The following is a 19,865-nucleotide window of genomic DNA, read 5'->3' as shown; positions in this document are numbered from 1 at the left end:
CAAAAATACAAAGAACTGTAGAAAAAAATCTATTGAAGAAAGGGTGCAACAAGATAACCATTAACTATTCATGGCTATGCTGATACCAGGAGAAAATATTTGGCAAGAGGGAAATTAGTAAACAATATTTTACACTAGTTACTTTTATTACAGGCATGTTTAAGTATTTTTGAAGAACTTTAAGATGACATTTAAGTAAACAGGACCATAAAATCCAGGATCAACCTATATTACAGACTGCAAAAAAAAATCATGAAAAAATATCTAGACTTTAAAAGATACAATCAAGTAGATTCAATTTTTCTCAATAGAATTTATTAGCAATTAACATTTCTTCAAAACTGAAGGAGTCCATACTCTCTTGTCCACACCCTCCTCCTACTGTTGTGCTGGAACCAACACTATTACTGAGGTTTCTTCCATTAAGATCACTTCTTCCACATTGCCAAAATTCTAAAATGTACAACCTTAACCAGACATGCACCCATTCAAATGAATTTTGAGAAGATGACAAGGATTCTTAAAAATTGGGATTTGATTGAACAACTGTACATATACCTTATAATACATAAACAGAATTCATATTTTAAATGTAAGCTAATGGACTACATGCATAAAAAGGTAATTCCACTGAAGTAATAGGAATACATTCAGCAATGCTTTACTTACCATCCTCCTCTTTCATTTTCCCACCCCAAAAATCCTTCTTGAAAATCCCCTCTCAGCCTGAAGACAGATTTCAGCTCAACCTCTTGGCTATACTTCTGTTGCCCAGGCAGACTGAGGCAGTTTGACAAAATGCAGACTCCTACACAGATAACTAACATAATTATCTCTTCTCACCCTAACAAAAGACTAATGGGAGACGGACATTCTGGGCACGTAATACACACATAAATGTGGTTTAAGCCAAGTCACAGTTCTTCCAAGGTAAACTATACACACAAGTGCTTGCAATTTGATCTGTTTCAGATTTTACAAAGGGTTGAAAACTCAGAAACACTCACTATAAAATAAATAAGCTTTAGCAAGATTAAAATTAAGCATGTCATACTAACAAATAAAGATATAATTTTTTACATCTTAAGACTGGACATGATTACTGACACCCAAATATTTCTCCAGTCTAACATATTACTCTCAAAAAAAAAAAACCCAAAAACAAACTAAATTCAACCAGCCTCAAGTTTCAAAATGTTCAATGTTGTAAGAAAGTCCTCTAAATCATTTGACTCAGCAGAATAATAGGTTCTGGTGGAGGGGGATGTATGCTCTGGGTGCTTCCTCAGCTATCAGCAACATAAAGTGAAGTTGTTTGGGGAGAAACACTAAGGAAGCAATATCAAGATTTCATGCTGACCTGTCTTTTCACACTAGGTATTCCCTACTATATTCACTACTCAGACTTAAAGCCAATCAAGCACTGTTTAGCTCTAATGTAAAACCAAGACTCACTTTTCTCAAACTTCCTATTGTGTAGTAAAACACAAGTACTGGTTAATTACCCTCCTTCAAATAAGGAAATGTAAATGCATGTTCATAAGAAATATGCATATGCAGTGTTTTAAAATTTATGAGATGGTTTTAAAGAACCATTCAAAGAGGATGGTCTAGGAGCATTAAGGAAATTTACCTGACTGAGCTCACTTTGGAGTTGCAGGCCATGCTGCTCTTTTTCCTCCTTCTGCTGCTGGAGCTGTTTACATTCCGCCTTGAGATGCTGGTACTTGGTCTCTACTTCGGATAACTCTTCTTTAAGTTTCTGGCTTGCTTCTGCCTTCTCACCTAGCTCTGTCTGTAATCTCTGTATTGAGGCTTCAGACACAGACAGCTTTGCCTGAAGCTGTTGGCAGTCCAGGTCCTTCTGGTGAAAACTTGCCTGCACATTCTTCTTACTCACAGATACCTCATTGTGTTTTTCTTCCAGCTGGGTGTAGTCCTGTTCTTTCTTCAGCAGCTTCTCAGTCAGACTCTGTGAAGAGAGTTACATAGGAATTCAAGTACAATTCTGCTTGCAGCTGTTCAACATATCATTCAAATTTCTTTCTAACTGTTGATGCTGAACAGTGAAGAATGTGTTCAGAAACATCATTAAAGAAAATATTAACCTGTATCTTGTATTACACATGTCAATTCTGGAGCCCATACAGCACACAGTTTCAAGTGGAAATACTGTTTTACATACTCTCACATAAATTCACTTCCTCGTACTGAGAACACGACACAAACTCTATTTCAGGATTATTTCCATATCCTGAAAATAATTTGTTTCCCCTGAATGTTCAAATTAACTTTATTACAACTGTGATTGCTTGGAGAAAAGTTGAAAAGTTTTCCATGCTAGCTATATTCTGAGCTACAAGCCCTTACTGGCTTCTGCAAGGCAAGCCAAGCCCCATAATTACTGTTCTTTAAAAATAATAAAAAGAGAGTTCCTGCTGGTCTCAGAGAACTGATCCTTTATGCTTATACATATACTTACATATACCTTTGTTCTTCTCAGTATAACTCCTGAAAATGTAAGAAACAGCTTTCTTGCTTGAGGATGTACATGAGCTTGAAAAATTTCGCATCAATGCACAGAAATATCTTCCCACGTTGCAACTGAACTATAAATCAATGTTCATATCAAATGTATTATATTCTACATACAATGTGTTTCATCATGAAATAATGGCTCCTCCCTGACAGATTTTTCAAGGATGCAAGGATGACAAACTGTTTAAAGTGGAAGCAATTTCTCTCACCGGAAGCTAGTCTTACCTTTTCCTGTTCTAGGTCAAACTCCTCAAGGGCCAAAATTCCTTAGCTAGCATGTCATTCTTATGGAATATATTCTTATGGAATATTCTTATAAACTTTACAAAAAGCTGCATCAGGAGATGGCTGTAAAGTGCTTTAAGTCACTAAAACTGAAAAAGGAAAAGTAGTTCACTGCCACTTCTCTTCTACCTGTTCCTCATGTGGTGACTGGCATTATCCTGACATAGCAGAGGACTCTCTCTTAATGTGTGGCTAACTTATGCATCAATCTGTTTCACTACACATTGTTAATGAAATATCAACAGATTCAGGAAAGGGCTCTATACTATACAGCAACACTTCTGCCAAAAGCTTGATTCATTGTTGCTGGTCTGTGGAAAATTATAGCTTGATAATTCTTACCTTCTCAGTTCCACACCCAATTTAGTGAGGCAACGAGTCATCCTGCTAAAGGCAGTTTCATTTACCAAATTTTAATTGCACCTTCTTACATTTTTTGCAAATGCTTTAATATTAGGTTACATTAAATAGACTCTGGTCCCTGCCTTTTCCTATTCTCCAAAGCTAACAAGGCTCTTTGTAAATGCATGTATTTTATTTCCATTTTTGCCCCCACAACACATGATTTCTAAACACAAATACAAAATGCAGCAAGCTCAAAGAACTCTGATAACAGCTCTCAAAGAATATACATTGAGAAGTTTCTGGAATTAATTTCCATTTTCTACCATTCGTGATGCCAGTAAATGGCCTGAAAAATATGACAGAAGTACAATCTAAAAGTTAAGAAACTGGAAAACCAAGGAAGAGAGCTCAGAATATCTTTCAAATTATGATTTTTAGAAAAATGTATTACTTCCAGGGGTACTACTTTTAGAGCGTGAGATGGCAATTCTGCTTAATGATAGATATACTGCAGCAACTAAAAATCTGCAATCAAAACAACCTAAACAACTTCAACTTGTAGAATATGATGATTATTAAAATATGGTGTTTTGCTTGTGCATTGTAACAGTCCAATTGTTAAACAAAATGACAAAGGAAGTCTCAACTTCTGCCAGAATTTAGTCTTCAGTGCTTCCAAAGGCAGTATGTAATGTGTTTCCACTTTAATGTGAGCTGACAAGCATAGGAAATAATAGCATTCTCACCTGATTCTTCTGTTCTAGCTCTTTGACTGAACTTTGAAGTTTTTGCAGCTCCTGAACATACACAGCTACTTCCTGAGGTCCTTTGGCAAGTTCAGCTCTTAATTGGTTAATGGTAGCCTGAAAAGACAAACACAAAACTCCACATTTAAAACAAAGCTTTGCAAGCATAATCCAACAAAAGCAAGGTGTCTGGTAGCAAAATAAATATAAATTTTCTATACAAATAAAAATCCTAAGGAAAAAAAATCACCTGTAAACTAAGCTCAGAGCACCATCAGAAGTATCACTGAGCACAATTTCCCAGCTGAGATTCATTTATGTTCTATTTTGGAAGGTGAAAATCTGACCCAATCTAATAGCAAATGTCAGATTGAACCCAAAACTGATGAAAATCAAAACATATTATCTATTAATAATTATCACAGTTCTAGCCAAAGGTGAAATCTCTCTAAGTCATTACAGTTAGATGGCCAAAATCTTGAACACTCTAGGAAGGGAAATGTGCTGGAAAAGACTCTAGAAGCCAAGTCTGGCATTTGATGCACACTTGGTGTGTGACTTTTGGACACATCAACCCTGCAGGTCAGCATAATCAGAGGAACAATACTACCCCATTAAACAGGATCAGTACAGGACAGAATATATCAATGACTGCACAGTATTTGAACACAGTAATGGAAGAAAACAAGAAAAGCACTTTAGGGCACAGCTGCCCTAAAACATGTCATGTATTAATGCACTCATTTCAAATACACTATATAGCAGTGACCTTTATAAAGAAGTTTTCTTTCATATTCTTCTCATAAGCAGAGATTTCAGCACAAATGCATAAATACTGAATTAAAAAAAAAAGCAGAACAGAAGTAATAGACAATGAACATCCAATTTACAACCTTCCTACAGAGAAAGAAACACCAAAGAGAACATAAGAACACAGTATATGACTGCATATAGTTAACTGACTTTCTGCAACACTGTGCTTTACAATGCTGTTTCATAACAGAGCTGTTAGTTAAAACACATCTTAGGATCAGCCTTTGGCCAAACAGTCCAGGATGTTATCAGAAAACAATGGATAAAAAATATGGATATTTCATACTGAGAGAATATAATGCAGAAAATGTGCAAAAACTAACTAAGGACACCACTGCAGCCTTTCCAACTAGAATCATAATTCAAATACATAATGATCCATTTCTTGTTCTCAATTCAGTAAGACCATCCTGCATTTCTTTTTTAACAGGGAAATACATCCTAGGTAAATATTCAGTCCTAATATTTTCTTGTTGCATCTGTATGAATAATGCACCATTAAAAAAAAAGGAATGCTTTTATTTAATAACATCTTGAAATTGTCTAGATATGACAGAAATTTGCTATAAAAATTAAATGCTTTCCAAAAAATTTAACCCAAATTTAAATGTCTCTATTAGAAAGCAGAAAAATAAAATGGATGGATGAAAGATGGAAATAAGCTGTCACAAAAGCTGTAGTAGGCACACTTCCTCTGATTTGTTTTATAAATATTCCAGTGTTTCTAATGCCTTTGCTTAGTGTGAGGGAAAAAAAAAAAACTAACAAAAAAACTCAAGTCCTGGTTTTATTAAATTTACCCTCAATTGAGGCTACTAATTTTGTTTATTTCTCTGGATACTCAAGTTAACGATTAAGTCTAGGTGCTGCATTTAATGAAGATTTATAAGATACTGAAACAAATCCCAATAAGCAGAGATTTATAGCAATGCTTAGCTCCAAAGCAGTGCAGCTGTTTTCATAGCACATTTACTATGCAGGAGCCACTATAGTGAAAAACTCAAGATGAAAGGAGCCGCTCAGTATGAATATTCATCTGAAAGATGTAGATGCCAGTTTCAGGCACAGCTCTGAAAAAAGGTATAAACACCCAAGAGATTTAGGTGACAATTGTAGACTACACTATCCTTCACATCCCTCTCCTGCAGTATTTGAGGATGCTCTTATAGGGCTAGTAAGATTTTGTTCTTTCTACCCATACTGAGCATTTACCTTTTTTTAAAGATACTCACTTTGAAACCCAATATTTATACGTGTATCCCCAGCCAGCCTGTAAAAACAGCCAAGGACAGAGTAAAAACCACCTTAAAATTTCAGTCCATGATGTGGTCTTGAAGAGTAAAGCTGAGATGAAACATTGCCAAAAATTTATGTCAAGCACTGCAGCCGATGTGTCAATGAAGGACTTCCAGTTCTTATTTTCTTATGAGTAACACTTAGCAAAACCGTGTTTTAGCCAGAAGCTGTTTGAAACAGTTTGAGGAGTAAAGTTCTTCCTAAAGATCCAAATCTGAGATGCTGCACACCTTTTTCTCTGCTTGTATGGAAGTGGAAGTCTTAACCGACAGAAGACCAGAATAACCAAAACTTTTGGAGAAGTGAGAAGATTCAATGAAGAAAGATGTTTCTTCATTATGATTAATTATTATTTTCCATTTTCATATGATAATCCCAGCCAAGCTAGGATACACATCGTTATGCATGACTATTACCTCAGAGTTAGCCTGCTCTGCCTGCAAGTGCTTGCACTCATCTTTCAGCTTTTCAGATTCTCTTTCACGTTCCAGGGTCATTTTATCCATCAGTGTTTGAACTTGGACCAGCTCCTTTTTCAGGACAGCCACATCTTCCACACCAGGCCTTTGTAGCTGAAAAGTTGTGATTAGTGAGCAACACCACATTGGCAGACATGCTTCCAGCGTCAATGTCATTTCTAAAAATCTATCAAATCATCAATTTATAGACAAGGTAACATACAGCATTAGAGCTAGGCTTAAAAAAAAAAAAAAAGAAAAAAAAAAGATAAAAAACCTCCCCAAAAAATCCCCAGAACCACAGAGAAGTGCTTATAAATCCCAAATAAAACAGAATTTAAGGGCTAGTTTTCAGTTTCTATCTGCTAAATCTTGAGCTTGTTGATTTAAACCAAGTCTGACAAATGGAAAATTGTTTCAAAGATTTAATTTTTGTAACATTTATGTAGGTAGATGGCTAGATACAGAATACTGTCCCTGTCTTCAAGAATTATTTCAGAAAAGCACCACAGACAAAACAAAAGGGCAGCTGAAGGCACTGTCTTGAAGATACTATCAGATATGGTTCATACCAAACCCACAGGTAAAATCTGTTGGTAATTGCATCTCAAGAACCGTAACACCCCTCAGCATGAAACAGTATGGAGGGAAAGGAGAGGGATGGCAACTAGGAGTACTAAAGAAAACAGAGAAAAGGAGTGTTGGCATCTTTAGAAGAGAAAAGGAACAGAAAAAAGGTAAGAAAAATGGAATGCAAGAAACAACTGAACAGGAAGCAGTGGATAGGTCCAGCATCTGGACAAGGCCAATTGGCCCTTGAGGGCAGTCAGCTACAGAGAAGAAGGGGGATACACAAATCCGGCCTTCCTCCAGAGTCTAAGGAGTAGCTGAGTAGGAGAAACTAGTAAATTCCTTGCACTACTGCTTTAGAAGTGGCCCAACTTGCTGAGTCACTGGGAATGCTCCCTGGAGGCATGGCTGAATATAAAAGTCATCAGCAGCCAAAATCCTGGAATACACACACATTCGTGTTATCAGCCAAGCACAAGAGGGACAAGATTAACATAGGCATGATGATGACAGTTGCCAGTTTTTCAGCCACCGTGTCACAAAACACCTCTCTGAGCACTTCTTAAAAATCCAGCTGCCCAAGGACAGTCAGAGCATAACACCTCATGGAAAAAGAGTGACCTATAGATAGCTGTGCAAGTCAGCAATGGCATGCTCCAGGTTTAGGTCTGTGCAGCACATCTATACATGTAATACATTGCAGAAATGCTGAAGGGTAGAACATTAAGTAAGAAGACTACAATGTAATGCAGGGTGAATTTCAATATATGTCAGAAATAACATATAATTTCTCACTGGAAAAACACTGAAAATGCAGATCAAAAACAATGGTACTCTGAACTTTGTCAGCCCACAAGCAGACATCTTCAAGTTCAACAGTTTGACTGCTTTAAAACTGTGTTTGCAAGCATTTAAATAAACCCTTTCCTTGACTTGAAGACAACAAAAACATTAATGTGATGTGAATACCAGCTCTGTCTTTAAGTCTTCTACTGTACTTCTCTCTTTCTGCAGTTCTTGTCTCAGGTTTGTCACTTTCTGTTCTGCACCTTCCCGAAGGCTGATTTCTTCATCATACTTTGATTTAAGATCTAATAAGAAAGAAGATGAATACATGATCCCTTTCACAAATTGCACAAGTAAAGAAGAGAATCAGATTTCATGCTAATACACTTACCCACAATTTCAGTGGCCAGTTGTGCTGCTTTTTGCTCAAATAAGTCTTTCATTTGCTTAATGTTAAAATTTTCTACTTGGATCTCTTCTAGTTGCCGTTCTAATGATTCTATTTCCATAAAAAGAACAGAATTATTTTCTAGAAGAATTAGGACAATACAGTTCCTCATGCCCCTAACTAACCACATGAGGTGAATATGTAATCCAAAATCCCTTAACATCCAATCATCTAAGCAAACTTTACTGAAGTTAAATATCTGCAAACATGATATCACTGTCCCTAGTTGAGCACTCTGTAGGATTAAGTACATATTGGTTTTCATTAGTCACAAATGGCCCTTCAGATCACTGCAACATGATGTTGAATTCCAAGCCCTGAACTGCAATTAAAAACTTTAATCAGTATCAGTTAGATAGCTTATGCACAAATAGGGAAAATTTTATTCTGTGAATGCCTCATGGAGATAAACAGAGCAAAAATTACAGGTATTCAAAACAAAACAAAAAAAAAATCAGTTTTCTTTGCTAGCAATGAGCACAGAAAAACACTACATAAAGCCATCACTGAAAAGTGCTATACTTTCTATAGTATAGTGGAATAGTATATATCTGACTGCTTGAATATATGAAATTATTAAAAAAGTGTTCAAAATGTCTCATGAGAACTGCTTTCAGATTCAGAAGAACTCCTGTTTTGCTTCTAAAAATTTCAAACCCTGAGCCCTGGAATATTTACCACAGACTACTGCTTAACATGAATAGCTCTTAGTAGATATTACTATAAACTTTTTTTTTGCCAGTAATTGTAATATTCCAGCTTTCTAGCTCTTTAATTTACCAGAAGCGCTAATTTACCTAAAAGCTAAACCAAAATGAATTCCAAAGCAGTGTAGAAATTAACATAATAAAATGTTAGCCACCTGTAGACGTAGCTGTTGTCAATCCATCAGATTTAGAATCCTTAAGAAAACAGAATAAATGCACCATTAGACAATAGGAATAAAAACTACTACTTCCAAAGTTCATCCATTTTTTGGAAAAGACAGGGAAATAAAGACTTCTGAGCTCAAATACTGCACAGCAGTATAAAAATACCTGAATTCAAACTGTTATATTTGGAAGACTGGAAAAGGCCAAGATGACTTTTCATTTCATATATTGCTACACTATAAAGGTTTTCACTCGTAAGGTTCCAGCAAGAATACCCTCCCCCTCCCTTTCCTCAAGATAGAAATCTGTCCTAAAAACAGAGGTTACAGACATCAAGAAGTACATCCTGAGAGGGAGTTCTATCAGAAAGCAATTTCTGAGGTTTGTAACTATCCCACATCTAAGCAGCTCATAGTAATAAAAAAAAGCCAGAGTTTCCTTTAGGGCACAACACATCACAATTTGCCTTGCATTATTTTTTAAGGTCAGCTGGATATCTATGAAATACCACCGCTGTTTTTCAAAAGTTCTTAAAAGAAAGACTCCACAGCCTTGTCTCATAAAAGATGAAACACCACACTCAATTTATTTTGTTTAATAAACTGAATTCTGAATAAGCTCAACAGAAGGAAAAGTCTGAACTGAACTTGTAGTGAGTAGTATGGAAGAATCTGTATCTATTCTGACTTCGCTCTTTACATTTATATATATAGTTACATTATGTAGAGATAACTAGCTTTGTTTTCAAGAACACAATCAATATTTAAATTACAGAACTAACTAAATCAGGCCACGTGCCTTACAAAAAAGGTTTTAATCTTCAATGTCAATGCTGACGATAAACCTGCTTCAAGTATTTTAAAGCAATTACTTGCTGCCGCTGCCCCTGCAATTTCTCTAGTTCTTTCTTCAGCTCTTCTGAATACCATCTCTCCTCCTGAGGGGTAAAATGATAAAAAAAAAAAAAAAAAGATGGGGAGAGATACTATAAATTTGGTTGCTTTAGACGGTGGAACACTTCAATTCAAAACAAAGAACCAAGTGAAAGTAAAATACATTTCCAACCTTCAGCGAAGCTTGCAAGTCTTGGACTTCTTGTCGGAGCAGTGATACTTCATCTCTGAATAAATATATCCACAGAGTGGAGAAAATGAATACACAGGGGTTATATTTTGTCAGTTACATACAAGTTGTAACGTGTGTTAAGTAATTGGACTGATAGCCATGTAGTACATAAATATAACTTACATAATTATAAATCTTTAATTTTAGATTTCTTTTAAACTTGGAACAAACCAGATTAATATCACTTTGCACATCACTTGAAAAATGCTAAACGTATTTAATGGATAAGTAAAGAAGTAGATATGAAAAAAATTCTCATGAAAATCTAGAATTTAGAATACAAATCTAAACCAATGCGTCAGCTCTACCACATGAGAATGACAAAGCTATGCATTGGAACATTTAACTGCTTTGCATGCCTTTGTACAAAAAGGACATGTTTCTTCTCCATTTCCCATATAATGTAAAGAAACAATGCTAAGTGACAGCATGCTATCTTTCTCCTGAAATATGCAGTTACTTAATTTTTCATCCACACAATGATTTGGTTTGCCCCACAGACACATTCACTTAATGGTCTGAATATTTAAAGCCTTAAAATTTTAAATTCTCAAATTTCATGCTCAATTCTCCAGCCACACAAGAACACAAGATCCAAGGCTATAAATGCTAGTAATTGATTCACACAGCTCTCTTCAAAATCACAGGTCTTCTTACAGATTTGCACAACTATACACACAAGGATAATGTTGCATTAATGAGATGCAGCCACTCCAAACCAAGAATACAAGGGTAATTAAAATTATTCAAAAATACTCTTTTTGTTTGTACAGTGGCAACACTAAGGGTTACAAAGAACATATATGTGAGGTGCCAACAAATCACTCTGTTTTATATCATACAGTTTTATTGCTGCTGGTATGCATTATCCCCTCCTCCACAGATGTTCTATCAAATTATCTCATACTTAGGAGAAAATAAACCACCAAAGAAATTTATTCCTTATCTAAACTGGTGAGGAATAAATTCAATCTACATTAGCATATTAACATCAGGTCAGGGTCATCAAGTAGCAAGTGAAACATCTGTTTGAAGCAGTGGAGCAAGAGCTCCAAGATGGACCAATTTTAATGACAAAACAAACTTGGGATATTGGGAGATTTACTTTTTTCAGAGGAAAATTTTGTTATGTACACATTTTTCTGCCAGTGTGATACATTTACTGGAGGTTTGCAAATACAACTTTACTGAGTCAGGTGTAGCTGCATCCCAAAACTTGTACATTGGTTGTGGGTGAAGAGCGAACCACTTTCTCATCAGTAAAAGTAAGAGAGAAAAGATTCAGATCTAAGATTATAAATTAAAAAGCAGGTGGAACAGTTAACTGTATTGAAGTTGGGCAGAACATATACCAGACCTGCAATACCAAAGCATTTAAGATGCTCTGGTCTTCACAATGGATTGAATGGTTTGAGCTAGTTTTTAGTAGATGATAAAGCGGAGGGGAGGAGAAAGGAATGAGTTTGTAATGTAAGAGCCTTCTACAGTGGTTGCCTTGATAGCTCAACAAAATTTTGCTAGACCATTGTAAAATGAAACCTGAATTTAGTTTAACCAGAGGAAAATGCATGGGGGGAATTGGTGTAAGGGATCACTACAGGCACTGTAACTTTGCTTTTCTTCCCATCATCCTAATCCTCACTAAACCTCCTTTTCTGCTAGTGCTGTGACAATCCCTTTCTCCTCTCAGCACATCTGAGCCTACCATCTGGAAAACCCTTAGTGTCTCTTCATTACAGTCCACTAGGTTTCCCACTTGCAATGCCAGTGCCTCCACCCTAGCACTGACTACTGATGGCCTTGCTGAATCACACTGGGGGTAATTACATGATTTACTCATAGTTTACTGGGGAGTGGGAGGAAGAAGAAACTGTATAATTCCCAGTACTTAACTTTTCTTATTGACTACATATGGAATTTCACCTCCCAATCTTGGTCCTAAGCACATAAGCTTCACACAAGGAGAGCAAGTGGAGTAGCTCCATGCTGCAGGCTGCAGTATTTTTTTAATATGAAATTCCAAGGCTTGGAAAAACATATTTATGTTGAATGAGAGTTTTCTCAAGCAAGCACGCAAATGTGCGGCATTAAAGAATGCCACACTAACAGGAAAATACAGCTCATGTGTTACACAATGGCTCTCAGCAAACTCCCTTTATTCCATCAAAACTCCCTGACCTTGTCCACTTTTTCAATTATGTGAGAGAAAACAAAACTACTTATCCTCAAACTGTCAAAAGCCAGGGAAAAAAATAACTAAATTTCACCAGCCAACATCTGTCTGACTTTGGAAATTTGTAGGCATACAAATAAGTATTTAATAAACTATATAAACAATACAGTTATGACCAATAATTCCCTCATATGAATGCTATTATCTAACAAAATTATCACTTCAAGTCTTAGTTAAATTATTTCAAAAAGACTTAAATCAGGCATAAAAAGAAGAAATATTCATTACTGAATAAATGTGCACATATAAGCCCGATATGACTTCACTAGTACCCTATCACTTTATCCTGTATAAAGCCCAATTTTGATTTCTTTTGAGGCAGCAGGAGAGAAAGAAGGCAGCTATCCACAATGAAGGAGTCATACAAGATCTCTGCTAATACTGGTTCCTACTGACCTGCCAGCTTTGCTCAGTACTGGGGAGATGCATATCTGTATTTGGGTATCAACTGAAACAGGCTACATTCCACACTCTTTTCTCACCAAAGATCTACTCTCTCTTGAGTTAGCTACATAAATATATGTATTTCTTTCAATGTAATTATTTCTCATTTTGGTTCACATTTCTGCTTGTGACAAAACATTTGAACTGTTTACTTCCCAGGATCAGCAGAAGCCACAAGGTCATGTGCTGTGTGTCTCTGTGCTGCTCACTCTGACTCTCCTGTGTACAAACCAGGGGAGTCTGGGGGCCTGTGACAAAACAGTACCATGGACTGCTATTTATAATAGTGAAAAACAAGCACTGAACAGAAAAAGAACTAGCAGGAAGCAAGGGGAAACTTATGTAAATTTTACCCCCAAGAAAAACCTTCCCAAAGCAGCTCAGACTACTCAGTTAAACATTTCTAGAGAAAGTTTCACATTATCAGTTCCTGCTACATATCCCTCCTCTCAAAAATAAAACAATCTGATATTCTCCCTAGGGATGTATTTAACAATACAGGTTTGACAAAAGGAAAAATATTAAATAAACTAGTTAAGATTTCTGAAGATCAACATGGAGTTTCTGAAACACAGAAGGAGAATTACTGGCACACACAGATTTGCAAATAACTAGGTTATAATATAGAGTAAGGAAAGCTATTTAAGCATATACTGATATTGTAATTATGCAGCAAATATCCTAATTAACTTGGGACAAAATTGGGTTTCCTCTCTATCTTTAGGGTTGTCCGCTCCACTCTCAAACAATGATATTTCAGCTCTATGTCAGAAATTAGGAGAAACCTGTATTTTTTCTGCTACACTTGTAAAATCATTCTGGTCTGTAATGCTGCACTGTCTGCTGAATCTGAAACAGGTGGCTTAGTACCATAAACACATGTATCTGATTTTCACCTACTGTCAGATCAGTATCAGACAACATAAGTTACAAGCTGCCTTTTAATTCTAGTTGGAAATGGGACATACATAAATACTTGACTGCATAAGTTCAAATTAATAAAACCTTGAGTGTAACTAGAAGCAGCTCAACACTGGCACAAAAGCACATGCATAAATGGGTACTGTTTCACCTTTCCAGTGACAGATGACCTTCCCCTCCACGAGTTGAATCAATGCCAGAATTGTGAACTGCTTCATAGTGCTTGAACAGCTCCTCTGCTGATCCATGAGACTTCATACAGAGAGGACAAATAAAGCCCTATTACAAAAAGGAAAAACAAACAAAAAAAATATGAGACACATTTCTTCTCCATCTTATTTTTACACAGAAGTTTGTTTGTACATTTAAGGACTAGTAAATGCAATTCTGAAGATTCATACTAATTCTTTCATGCTCTAATAACAGTTTTTGAAATTAAAAAGTTAAAAAATGCTTACAAAAAGTATATTCTATTATTCAGCGAGATTCTTCCCCAACACCATTACATGCTAGCAACAATATTTTATTTAGCAAAATAAAAAAGACTGTTCGGTAATTTCTTCCCCCCACCCCCCAATAAAACAATTTTCAATATAACTTTCCATAAAATCACATTCTTATTCCAAATAAAATGTAGCACCTGGAGTTTGGTCTTGAAAAATGAAATATAAAGACCCACTCTAAAGTTATTCATAAACCAATTATCTCCATATTGATTTTAATATGGGCCAGACAACTAAGAATCACTTTTTACCTTCCATATAATTAATTGAAAAATGCCACTCAGATAAATACCACATCAAGAAAATGAGATCTCTACAGCCTTAAGAGTCAGAAATCATCCATTTTCTATCTAGCATATATACAAGCTTACCAGAGTGGAAATTTAGCAGATCAATGCCCTCTTTCTCCCCATTAGCCCACAAATGGAAACAGTGTTATGTTCCTCTTCATGTTTCTCTAAAACATTTGTGGAGTGTCCAAGCTGCCACTTACCAGAAGCACCATCCACCTAATTTTTCAGTTTATTACATCTGGTGTTGACTGCTGGACTTTACACCGGCTCCTCGCTCATGTGATTATCATACCAGCTCTGAGCTCAATTCCCATCCACACTTCAGCCCAAAATGCAACACAGTAGCAACACTGGGACATTCCAGAGTGAGAGCTGAACACCTCACATTAAAGACTCCCTGTACTTCTAAGCAGTGTGAAAGGGACCTCATGTAAGTGGGGTGCCTGTCTTTAATCTTTTTAAGGCCCCCTGTCTCTTTAATTCATTTCAAATATGCATTTTTACATTTATATGTTATCCTTAACTTTCTTATGCCACTACAAACTGTAGTGTACTCCAACATTAAACCAAGGCTGTCCAGTACCTAAGATGAGAGCACTCCTCTAAATGGGATTATCACACTACACCTAGCACAGGCTCACATATGATTTATGAAGAGTTTTGACACTTTTCTGCTCTTAACTTTGCATTTGGATGCTAACAGACAAGCCACAACACTTTAAATATTGGCACAAAGTGAACATATTTGATGTGTATGTTGATAACCACAAATAGCACTCATTTATTAACTAGTCATTCGTAGTATTTTGTTTCATGAGTCACTAAGAATTGATCAATATTTACATGGTTTTAACCCAGGAAAACTACCATGTTCAGATACTCAAATGTAGCCAAAGCTCTAAATAGAGCCTTCATAACTTCTATTACTTATTTAGTGTTTCAGAAATTAATTACTAAGTACAGTCACTTGTCAAGTTCACCACATATCATATGGAAAACTAGTTTTGTCACAACTAGACCAAACAAAACAGTGTACTCTTCTTCCTAAGCAGGAAACAGGCATTTAACCTTAACAACCATTTATTTGCACAGTTGATCAGTACAGTATCACTCCAGATTAAATCAAGTTAACTAATATATAAGTATGCATACAGAAAATTTGTTGAGCTACTAGATTCCCAGTAATATTTATCTGATACAATTTGCATAGGATGCCAGTCAGGGTCTGAGTGCAAGAACCAGACAGAGTTTCCTGGCACACAGCAAAAGGCAATGAACCATAGGGGGTCACAAAATACAGGATTGGGTTTTTTTCCTAGTAAGCTTTACACAGAAAGCAGTCAGTTCCACACAATGACAATGACAGGATCCTTTTGGGATGAAACTCTACTAAGCAGTTCTCAGTGTTGCGTTTAGTTTCCCAGTGATGGGAAGGTCTGCTGCTCATAGAGAAAAGCATATGTTCCTCATAGTTCCAGTAACTGCATCTAGAATGAATGAGTATAAAAAATTGCTCTGGCCTCTCCTTCCTTCTGCCATTTATCTCTTTTCATTTAAATGGCAAAATCTGTTTCTTCGCTTGGGTGTTTTTTGTGGTTTTATTGTGCTTGGGGTTTATTCTGTGCAAACAGAAGCCCTAGAAAAGAGGAAAGAATAGATTACATGTGCAATTAGCCCAGGGGGACAGCAATCTTTCATCTCAATTATTGGGCAAAGCCAGCCAAGATTTCCCAGGCAGGCAGATTTGATGGCAAGGTCCACAAGGACAAGGGGCCAGAGGCAGAACAGAGCTGCTGAGCAAAGGGAATGTGCCTGCAGGGTGGATGGGAGCTCTGGGGAGGCAGGCATACTGCCATTGGCAGAGAGGGAAAACATGGACAAAACCTCCTCATCTCCTCCTTGTTAGAAACTGCCTTCATCTCACACAAGCAGAGACAAAGAGTGCATCATCCACCAGTCCCAGGCTCTCCACCAGCACTGTCATGATCAAGCCTGGCCTCAGTTTTGGAGGACCTAGCATTGTTGGAATAAGCTCTCACACGCACCCTTCATCTAAGGCAGCTTTTGATAGAGGTCTGACATCCAGGCTCTAACAGAGTGAGCCATCACCCTCCAGCAACAAGGCGCCCTTGTCATGGGAAATGTCATCTTTCCTGTACAGAGATGGGCAGGAATACCAGCTCCTAGAGATGCAGGCAACTACCACTCATACATCAGAGCCTCAAACAGCATGAACCCAGGAACCAGCTGCACTTCCCAGACTGAAAATATCCAGTGTCAACTGTGATGTCAGCAGCACTAACTCAGTTCTCTTTAGAGCAGGAAAATCAGAATCATCAGGATCTTCCTGGCAGCAGGCAGTAACAGGCAGAAGTGTATAAGTTTCTTAGATCTGTAACTATCAACCCCAATGACAATCTTGTTTGGGAAAATGGGTTGGTGGATCACTAATTTTACCACTTAAAAAAAAAATTAAAATTAAATACAGCCAAATAAAAAAATCTCAAATATTTTATCAAATAAAAAAAATCATCTTGAGATGAATTTTGTAAATATGTTCTAAAGTGTATTTTACTATTCTAAAGACAAACATGTAAAAATAGGGGAAGAAACCTGATGGTCTGAGATGCTTAAATTTAGTGAATATTTCTGTCAGTTTGCAGGAATCAATATCCTATCAGGTCCAACATATTCCTACATCAGGACCACACCTGTCTTGGATAAAGATATTGTATAGCTACAACCAAGAGATGTAATACTGGTCATCACAGCCTGGGGGAGGAGCTGAGGCATCCTTCCCGGTAAGCCTGCACCTGGATACCTTAATTAACAGACTCCTTTAGAGAAGAAGATCCTTTAGAGAAGTATGGGAGGATCTTGAATTTTGGTCGGTTTCCTTTTAACATGTACTTAGGAATTACTTTGCACAAAGCACAGCCACAGAGAAGCAAAAAGTATTTCACATTCTTCACTTGTTAAAGCGAAGACATCACTTATATCCCCTTCAGAGATGCACATAATTCAAGATTCCCTAGCGGATGTTTCTAGTTGGGTTTTATCTCACTTTACACAGGAAGGAAAGAGCCTATAAAAAGTTAAATGATGATTACTTGGGTTTGTTTTTATATCTTCTCACCAAGAAATGACAATTTATTGAATCCAAAGATTTTTGCAGATGCCTGTCCATTTCGCAGAGAATAAAAAATAAACCACAACAACTATATGCACTAGTTTTCATCATGAAAGAGTTCTTGAGATCACCACAAAATTTCTGAAGCAATACACAGAAAGAGCAGTAAAAAAAAAAAAGGCATTCAAACCAAAACCCAAAACCCAATATACATGCACAAACAACCAACTAGGAGACAGGACACAACTTAAAGCTCAGAATAGTCCCTGACCCAATAGTCCAGGCATTCCAATGAAAACGAGTGAGACGCTAAACTTCAAATCCCAATTTTCTGATCCCAAGGGAAACGTTCCTCTTTCAGGAGGCCCATGAGCCATGCCAAGCATCAAGCATCAGCAGAGGACCATGCTGTTTGCAGTGAGACAGGCCTTCCTCAGTGCCAAGACTCCAAAACACATGGCTTTCACTCACAGCAGAACAGAAACTGCTACAAAAAAGTTTTGTAAGAAAGCATCTTGACTCAGCTTGAGTTATAATGCCAAATTTCACCAAAGATCTCAGACTCCATGAAAGCACCAGAAACTTTTTTACTTACCTTTCTTGAGACAGACTTACAAATAAGCCCAAAGAACAAAAAACTATTTTTCCCCTTTAATAGTTGAGATTTACTTTCAGGCTTGATAAAGGTAAGCTTCTCAGTGCTCTATCTCCTTAAAGCCATTCAAGGTAAATAATTTCCTTCTGATAGCATTAATATTTGTATGAATCATTAAGACAGCATTCTTTGGGAACTATGCCAGGATACTAAAAGCAACACCAGAAAGAAAGTCTTGCTAGAAAAATTAGCGTGGGGTTTGGGGTTTTTTTGTACTAAAATAATTTAGAGAGCTATTAACTATTGGAAGAACTTTGGCCTACAACATTGAAATAGCAAAAGCAGGGCCCAGCCCCACAGGCAGACACAACCAGAACAGCTGCAGGCTACCACAGAGTCCTACTAAACCTCACACAATTTTAAACTGAATGCAGAAACAGTTTATGTAACCAGAAAATGAATGTGTAGGACTGAATGGTCTCTGGGTTTCTCTCTTCTCCTTATATTACTCTGTAGGACTAGGGGTGATAGGGTTGGCTGTGAAGTATTTTGAAAATTTCAGCCTTTTCAGAATATTGTCTTACTTTTAATGATTTTTTTTCATCAGCTGAAGGCTCCCAACTGAGGTTTAAAAAAAACCCAACATTTACATGTAGATGTCTACTCCCCAATCACTACCAATGCAGAGCTATTCAACACAGTTAATGGAGCAAGAAACTAGTCATCTGACTGAAAAAATGTGTATAACCTTAGGTAGAGTCAGCATAACAACTCCCAGGGCTCCATCACCAGTAACTGGAGCCTGAGACACCCTACATATAGATGCATTCAATATCTCTTCTTCTCTGCCCTCCTTTTACCCTGAGCTTTAATGAAATGGTCTTTTAGCGTTAATATGAAATCTTTCCTTAATTAGTTAATAAGGGAGAGGCACAGTTTGCTTTACTCAAAGTTCCTTTATCACAAATTAAAACAGGAGTTACCTGGCAGACAGATGACACCTCATGAAGGACAGTCCCATGGACCAAACAGTTTTTACAGGATGCAATTCAGATGTGCTCATGTCCTTAGAATCCAATAAGGTACCTTATATAAGTTTTAAAGTCACAGCCGTAGCAACTCAGCTTCCTTAGCACCTTCTAGAAGTATCTGATGGTAGTGCGTTCAATCCCATTTTAATAATTTCTAAATTAAATTGAATTGCATAGAATTGAACAAGTGGTCCCATTAGGATGTTATGATTGCTGCTGATCTACAGCTGTGTGTGGTAGAGAGCCATATAGCACAAACAGCTTCATATAGCACAGAACTTCATTTACTAATACAAAGCTTCTGCAACATCTTGTATTTTTATTCCAGCACTTACATTGTGAGTCAAGCTTAGAGAACCATGTAAATTCACTGCTTCACTGTTTTCCATTCTTGGAAAATATTTAAGAACTGTGGTAAACAAAAACAAAAAAA

General features: G+C 36.8%; 1 protein-coding gene across 3 annotated transcripts in view; it reads right to left on the bottom strand.

Annotated features, from left to right (window-relative positions):
* The window catches only part of EEA1 (early endosome antigen 1), a 60,152-nt gene that overhangs the window by 24,597 nt on the left and 15,690 nt on the right, over positions 1 to 19,865 (bottom strand). For 2 of the 3 annotated variants that reach the window (XM_014248908.2, XM_005519423.3), the window contains 9 exons: positions 14,032 to 14,159; positions 10,223 to 10,277; positions 10,029 to 10,094; positions 9,148 to 9,187; positions 8,229 to 8,336; positions 8,021 to 8,142; positions 6,440 to 6,595; positions 3,915 to 4,031; positions 1,634 to 1,972 (listed from right to left, as the gene is read on the bottom strand). In XM_014248908.2, the coding sequence (XP_014104383.2) occupies positions 1,634 to 1,972; positions 3,915 to 4,031; positions 6,440 to 6,595; positions 8,021 to 8,142; positions 8,229 to 8,336; positions 9,148 to 9,187; positions 10,029 to 10,094; positions 10,223 to 10,277; positions 14,032 to 14,159 (1,131 nt within the window). Of the gene's footprint in view, positions 1 to 1,633; positions 1,973 to 3,914; positions 4,032 to 6,439; positions 6,596 to 8,020; positions 8,143 to 8,228; positions 8,337 to 9,147; positions 9,188 to 9,955; positions 10,002 to 10,028; positions 10,095 to 10,222; positions 10,278 to 14,031; positions 14,160 to 19,865 lie in introns of those variants that run through there. The other variant, XM_014248909.2, reaches the window with a different exon arrangement.

The sequence above is a fragment of the Pseudopodoces humilis genome, chromosome 5 (assembly GCF_049639895.1).
Source record: "Pseudopodoces humilis isolate 2021_Gansu_Grassland_sample_001 chromosome 5, ASM4963989v1, whole genome shotgun sequence".
Lineage (NCBI taxonomy): Eukaryota > Metazoa > Chordata > Aves > Passeriformes > Paridae > Pseudopodoces > Pseudopodoces humilis.
The sequence above is the reverse complement of the archived record's forward strand: the minus strand, read 5'-3'. Positions and strand labels throughout refer to the sequence as shown.